This window comes from Nilaparvata lugens, chromosome 14 (genome assembly GCF_014356525.2).
Source record: "Nilaparvata lugens isolate BPH chromosome 14, ASM1435652v1, whole genome shotgun sequence".
NCBI lineage: Eukaryota > Metazoa > Arthropoda > Insecta > Hemiptera > Delphacidae > Nilaparvata > Nilaparvata lugens.
The window spans coordinates 1,253,368-1,261,597 of NC_052517.1; the positions used below are offsets into that span (position 1 = coordinate 1,253,368).

General features: G+C 32.2%; 1 protein-coding gene across 1 annotated transcript in view; it reads left to right on the forward strand.

The window, feature by feature from the left end:
* The window catches only part of LOC111057335 (formin-like protein), a gene marked incomplete at its 5' end in the record, with an annotated part of 66,348 nt that extends 59,948 nt beyond the window's left edge, over positions 1-6,400 (forward strand). Inside the window, 3 exons of the mRNA XM_039441130.1 lie at positions 1,048-1,227; positions 1,991-2,177; positions 6,061-6,400. Coding sequence (XP_039297064.1) covers positions 1,048-1,227; positions 1,991-2,164 — 354 coding nt within the window. The remainder of the gene's footprint in view (positions 1-1,047; positions 1,228-1,990; positions 2,178-6,060) is intronic.
* Positions 6,401-8,230: the final 1,830 nt, after the last annotated feature.

The window sequence follows — 8,230 nt, forward strand, 5'->3', positions numbered from 1 at the left end:
TATTATCAGCTGTTTTTTCCAAGGATGAATAATAATTATCCTTTTAATGTCCTTCAGCGAGTTTCCCAAGGATGAGAAATAGTGCAATCGAATTTTTATATCATAAACCTACTATGTTCCAAATTTCGTGGAAATCGTTAGAGCCGTTTTCGAGATCCGTTGAACATAAAATAACCAGATATATAAATACAGAAATTGCTCGCTTAATATAATAGGATGTCTGGAGAAGCCCACGGCGTGGGTTGCTTTTCGTGGATTAGCGTGGGTCGACTTTGTGGCGGGTCCAAAACAGCTGATAATCAGTTATACCGGTATAACTATCTTCAATATTGAAGGCTATGATTGCAACGATTTTCTCCTATCTTTCTTCACTGCCATTATAACGTGGACCTCACTATAGAATCTCGACAAACAATTGCAAGTCATTTTTTCTTTTTTCTTGATATTGTAATGTAAAATTATAAAATCTAATTATGTTATTAATATTACGATGTATATTAGTATCTTATGCTATCCAACATTCTAGAGATACACCATCCCTCATCACAAGCTTTGCTTAAAGAGGGATGCAACAATATTATTTAGAATATGATATTTTATGTAAATATTCATTATTTTATAAAGAATTTGTATTTTATGTTTGTAAGTATGAATTGTATAATAATTTTTTGTTGACATTAATAAATTGAATTGAATTGAAAAATTTTCATTCAATATGGATGACTATTACTTTAACACCGAAAGAGATACCAGAATATACATATTTTTAAACAAAAATGGGGCTTGAACTTTCAACAGTAGAAACATAACCTATTCTTTTCGACTTGTTATTCATTATCAAAATTTGTAGAATAGTTTCGGGCCAAGCCTGTTGTCCTTCCCTGATCAAAGTTGTAAGATCTGTAATATTGTATTTACAAATAAATCGCTACAGATATAAAAATAACCAGATATAAAAATACAGATATTGCTCGCTTAATATAATAGGATTATTTTATTATAATATATTTTCTATTTTATTTCATTTATTTTTTATTGTAATTTTAGTTGGCCGATGCAGAGAATGAGCAACGCAGGCGATTGGAGCAGACGGCTGAGAGGCTGGCAAAGGGCGGTGGAGGTGGTGGGGGTAGTGAAGGAGCAGAGGTGGCCAAAAGAAATCGGCTGAATCAGCAGAAAAAACAGCAGGACGCGGTCATCAACGAGCTCAAGGTCAAAGCCAGGCAGGTCAGTCACTAGTTCGTTCAATTATTTATCAATAATCTATACTATAACTAGCTTACCCGGCGAACTTCGTACCGCCAAAAAGTCAATGTATCTCATGTCACACTTGACTTTATTTGGTGAATCATGAAATTTATCTGATTATCAATATTTTCATTTACATCTCAATACGGACTTCCTATTCATGCAGCATTTATTATTGCAACATATTCTCAATCAATTGGTAGTAATATCTATCAGTAAAGTGTTGAATTAAAAAAATAGATACCGGTAGGTTGGATCAGTGTTTCAAAGATGAATTTTATGTTTTCATAGTTGTTGATTATCAATAGATGGTCCAGGAAATATGCGATGTACGATGAATTACACAGAATTCCATATTCTTTCCATCTTCAATTTTAGGATGAATATAAGCTGAGCTAAGATGTGTATAGCCCAGCATAAGTTTTTCAAAAACTAGTCCCCAAACAATTCAGCATCGGTGTATTTCACGAGAGGAACTGAATTCCGGGCGAAATCTTTCACCCTGTATAGCTCGTTAATGAAGCGTTTATGGATATATGTTTATAAGACCCTTTTTCTTATTTTTACCTCTACTATCACGTATTAAATTATTCCACCATAATTAAGAATCACCCTGTAGATTTTTATGTTTTCTTCATGTTTTCTCACTAGAAATTTGCACTTTAACTTCCTAAGTTTTTATTACTGCATTGATTGATTGTTTGATTGATTGATTGATTGATTGATTGACTGATTGTCGCAGGTACAAGAGAAGAAACTGCTGCATCAGGACGAGGTCTACAACGGAGCGCTGGAAGACATCCTGCTTGGCCTCAAGTCGGAGCCCTACAGACGGGCGGATGCAGTCAGACGAAGTCAGCGCAGACGTATCGACAGCCATAGACTCAGTCGCACCATGGACGAGATCGAGCTGTGATCACTCATCACTGGTAAATTCAAATATTGCTCAAACTTACTCTCTAATTATTGATTATTGACCGGGCGAAGTGAGGTTTAAGATTCAAGTCGACGGTTTGGCATTTCTCTTATGGCCGGTTTCCGAGCTCGGGATTTAGCTAAAGTGCGAGATAAATTACTTTTAACATGAAGAGGAGAAACCCATTTCTCCCTCCACAGTTTGTAGACACAGACGGACATCCTGCGCACAATTGGATGCGCCGTGTCATTTTGCTTCATGTTCTTGTGATGAAAACATCTGTGACATACACAAACCAATATACCTGCTGACCAGTACACTACTTGGATCATTGCCAGTAATAGATGGAGGGGAGTGTTGCCGCGTCGCGTTACAAAGCTCTCTCACTCAGACACAAAAGAAGGAGAATGCTGCTAGGTAGTGGGAGTGATTAGAGGAGGATAGAGCATCGGACCTCTCCGTCTTCGAGAAAGAGCCGTGTTAAGAGTAATTTATCTCGCACTTTAAGTCCTAGACTTTAAACAGCTGAAGTCAGAAAATTGGCTTTCCAAAACGGGGCGTAGTCGCAGCTTTTATAACAGTAGTCGTAGTTTTTATTTTCTCATTTCTATAATTGGAAACGAAATTAGACATTCCTAAATAATTCAAAATATCTGAAACTTTTCACTATTTTCTCTTTATTTTATTTTGTGTGTTCAATTTTCTAGTTTTTCGAAATTTAATTCAAACGTGACTATGACAATGACTGCGACTACGCTCCGTTTTGGAAAGCCAATTTTCTGACTCCAGCTGTTTAAAGTCTAGGACTTGGCTAAATCCCGAGCTCGGAAACCGGCCCTAAATGTTTGAATGTTTATATGTTGCGCATTTACAGCGAAACGCTTCAATAGATTTCCATGAAATTTGACAGGTATGTTCCTTTTTAAATTGCGCGTCGACGTATATACAAGGTCTTTGGAAATTTTGCATTTCAAGGATAATATAAAAGGTGAAGGAGCCTCCTTCATACGCCAATATTAGAGTAAAAATCAGACTATAGAATTATTCATCATAAATTAGCTGACAAGTGATTACACAGATGTGTGTAGAAGCCAGTCTATTGCTGTATTTCAATAAGGTCTATAGTTTCAATCAGGTACTTGTGGATGAGAATACTGCGTGAGGTCCGTATGTTCCTTTTTAAATTGCGCGTCGACTTATATACAAGGTTTTTGAAATTTTTGCATATCAAGGATAATATAAAAGGAAAAGGAGCCTCCTTCATACGCCAATATTAGAGTGAAAATCAGACTATAGAGTTATTCATCATAAATCAGCTGTCGAGTAGATTATAAATTGCATGCAATTCAATATCTCAATGTAACATAGTGAAAAAACAGCTGTTGTGTGGACTATTAATTGCATGCAGTGAGGCATGCAATTGATAACTTGAAGTAGTATAGTATTTTCTCCCGACTTTTCTCTGCTTTCAACTCGGTAAGCTTTTGATGATAGTAGCATAGTTGTTTACATCAAATTATTAGCATTGTCGATACAACAACCCAAACAGCCATTAGTCGTTTATACACCGAAATCTCGCCGACACGACAGGACAGGACAGAATTTGCTCTGATGGACAGTATTAGAGGAGACTGTGGTTTATAACTGCGCGAGGTCTACTGTTCACAGAACTACTAGTTATTATTTCACTATATTGTTCCTTCTTATTATTTAGCCAGTTACACACACATTTAGAAAGACCAGTTTCGGTTGTTACACCATTGTCAATCTCTGATAAACTAAAACTACATACAAGAGCAGCAGAATTTACACTATTAATATATTTTTATTTGCTGCTCTCGTTTATCAGAGATTGACAATGGTGTAACAACCGAAACCGGTCTTTCTAAATTTCAACAAAATCAGTGGTTTTTGACAATTTCTTAGTCTTTTCATTTAATATGAATAATTACCACTATATCAACTTCTCAACTACACAAAAAGCTTATTATCTAACTTGGCGTTGTAATGCATTCTTTGATGTAGGTACTTTATTATTGATTGATTGATACAATAAGTACATCATCAAAATGATAGGGAGAGAAAAAATAAGGTAACCTTGTGCTATTCCTCTCCCAAATTTAGATAAGGTTACACATAGTCCCAAATAGGTTGAGTCTCGTAGTTCTTCAATTCACAAAATTGTCAGATCTCGAGTATTTTCACAAAGTATCAACACAATATGATACAGTATCATCTCCACTTGATACACAACACCATAATTTGATTGATAAAAACTCCCAAACTTTGAATGAAGCGACCCAGGAGATATGCCATGGTTTGTGGACTTCATTCAAAGTTTTAGAGTTTTGTATCAAATCATGGCGTTGTGTATAAAATTGAGATGATACTGTATCATATTGTGTTGATAATGTAAGATGTATGGTGATATCAAATCTTAGAGAAAAGATAAAATGGAAAGATATGCCAAGTTTTGTAGAATTCATTCAAAGTTTGGAAGTTTTGTATCATATTATGGTGTTGTGTATCAAGTCTTGTAGTTGTTCACTTCACATCATTTTCAGTACTTAATTATTTTCACAATGTAGATTTAATTATTTGCTAAGCATCTATTTATTTGGAATAGAATTTGAACGTAATTTATTTATTTTTACAAGAAAGTGTAGATCAGGACAGGACCAGGACACCTTGTTCTATTTCTCCAAATACTACTGCAATAAAACTTATTTTCTATCATTACTTACAAAAATTGTATGTAGTCAGACCGGGCCCCCCTCCTCTCTGCCACACAACCCTAAATTATGTAGATTTTGATTTAGATTGTAGATTAGAAGATTAGATATGCAGTAGAAATAATATAATTATAGAAAATAGAAAATTGTGAACGAATTGTAGGAATTGTTCGACATTTTAACCCGTAAAACTGTTCTTTCAATTTATATTAATCAATAATTAATTTTGTTCTCTATTACAGATTATCTTAGATGGGACCAAGCGCACAATACTGTGCCTCTATACTAAATTACTTGTTTCAAATATCTCAACTGTTATATGATTACAATTATATTCATCTGTTAGCTTTATTATTTTATACATTATATATTTTTATAAATATGTACAGTGTGACAAAAGAGATCTTTATGTAAGTGTATTATATTATTTGTACTTAAATTAAGTTTCCATATTATAGGTTATGGAATGAGTCTACATGGGCACTGTGGCCTGTGCGTAGACTCGAGTTGAAATTTCAAGTAGGTATAGTGAATCCTTATGAAGGGGGAGAAGAAAGAGAGGCAAAATTAATTCATTCATGAGGTAATTTCATTCAAATGAATGTCATAGTTTTGTATCGCAGAAAGTCATTCTGTATTGTAAAGTCCGTCTGTATCGTATATAGCCAGTCTGTATCGTATAGAGTCAGTCAGTATTGGTATAGAGTCAGTAAAAGTCATGTTAATTATGAAGTCAGGTGAGTCCGCCGCCCGCCAAGACCAGAGCCACAGTCTCCTCCTCACTTATTTCAAACAACCAATATTTCAATCTTTTTTGAAAATTGGAAGACTTACTGCTGAAAATGTAGGTTTTGATTTAGATTGTAGATTAGAAGATTAGATATACAGTAGATTATAATATAATTATAGAAAATAGAAAATTGTGAACGAATTGTAGGAATTGTTCGACATTTTAACCCGTAAAACTGTTCTTTCAATTTATTGATTTTAATTTATTGATTGTGACTTATATTATTTAATAGTTCCATTTATTTTTTATGTGTCTACTTTTGTTACCATTTGACGATGTAATGCATTTGATGTTCTCTTTTGATGCTACAATAAAACATTTATTTATTTTATTTATTTATATTAATCAATAATTAATTTTGTTTTCTATTACAGATTATCTTAGATGGGACCAAGCGTACAATACTGTGTGCCTCTATAATAAATTACTTGTTTCAAATATCTCAACTGTTATATGATTACAATTATATTCATCTGTTAGCTTTATTATTTTATACATTATATATTTTTATAAATATGTACAGTGTGACAAAAGAGATCTTTATGTAAGTGTATTATATTTATTTGTAGATAAATTTGTATTTTTGTAGCGCACTCATTGTATACCATGAAGAAAATTGTTATATGTATTCTGTCTTATAAGCAAGATTTGCATTGAACCAAGTTTTGTCTTAAAAACCAAGTTTTGTCTTAAAACCCAAGTTTTGTCTTAAAACCCAAGTTTTGTCTTAAAACCCAAGTTTTGTCTTAAAACCCAAGTTTTGTCTTGAACCAAGTGTAGCAACAGTTCAAGTTTTGATTTGAACCAAGTTTTGTCTTAAAGCTGTGCAAGGCTAAAAATAAACTTTTTACTCGTGATATTTTTCAAAGTTTTTCGATTTGTATATCATCAAGCTATCAAAATGAAAAAGTTTTCTCAGGAAAACATTTTTTTTCTGATCATTACTTTTTGAGATATGAGCGCCTAAAGTTTAAATTTTAGGAACAGAACATTTCAAATTCGGTAAGAGATAAATCCATGAGATTTTAAGGATAGATTCTTCATGGTATTGTTGATTTAGTAAAACAAAAATTTTCTGAAAATATCAATTTTTGAGAAAGTTATTCAAATTACCAAAAATGACCAAAAATAACTCAACTAAAAGTTATTTTTGGTAAATTGAAGAATAGCTTTCTCAAAAATTGATATTTTAAGAAAATTTTTGTTTTACTAGATCAACAATACCATGAAGAATCTATCCTCTAAATCTCATGGATTTATCTCTTACCGAGTTTGAAATGTTCTGTCCCAATAATTGAAACTTTAGGCGCTCATATCTCAATAAAAAATAATGATTTATTTATTAAATCATTCAGAATTGCACAACTTACAGAAAAGTAACACAGGCTTATAAGCCCAAAACTGTTCCAATTCTAATTTATACAACAGTCCAAATATATCTAGGTTATGTGTCACTTAACATTCTTCAATTACACACTAAATTTTCAATTCAAAACACACAAAAATCACTTTTAAATAAAAAAAATACTTCTAAATTAAATAAAATCAATCACAATTAATTAGAAAATTCCAAACTTTTTCCGAGACCGAAAAGACAAACACACTATTTAGAATTTATCACAGCAATATTAGAAAATGAAGAAAATATTCATTGATCGGGAAAAGAATGTTTTCTCGTGAAAACTTTTTCATTTTGATAGCTTGATGATGTAAAAATCGAAAAACTTTGAAAAATATCACCAGTAGAAAGTTTATTTTTAGCATTTGCACAGCCTTAAATCAAGTTCAGCCATTAATCCAAGTTTTGCATCAAACTAAGTTTTGATTTGAATCAAGTTTTGTCTTAAAACCCAAGTTTTGTCTTGAATCAAGTGTAGCAAAAGTTCAAGTTTTGATTTGAACCAAGTTTTGTCTTAAGGCTGTGCAAAGGCTAAAAATAAACTTTCTACTGGTGATATTTTTCAAAGTTTTTCGATTTGTATATCATCAAGCTATCAAAATGAAAAAGTTTTCTCAGGAAAACATTTTTTTCTGATCATTACTTTTTGAGATATGAGCGCCTAAAGTTTTAATTTTTGGGACAGAACATTTCAAATCCGGTAAGAGATAAATCCATGAGATTTAGAGGATAGATTCTTCATGGTATTGTTGATTTAGTAAAACAAAAATTTTCTTAAAATATCAATTTTTGAGAAAGTTATTCAAATTACCAAAAATGACCAAAAATAACTCAACTAAAAGTTATTTTTGGTAAATTGAATAGCTTTCTCAAAAATTGATATTTTAAGAAAATTTTTGTTTTACTAGATCAACAATACCATGAAGAATCTATCCTCTAAATCTCATGGATTTATCTCTTACCGAGTTTGAAATGTTCTGTCCCAAAAATTGAAACTTTAGGCGCTCATATCTCAATAAATAATGATTTATTTTATTTATTAAATCATTCAGAATTACACAACTTACAGAAAAGTACCACAGGCTTATAAGCCCAAAACGGTTCCAATTCTAATTTATACAACAGTCCAAATATATCTAGGTTAT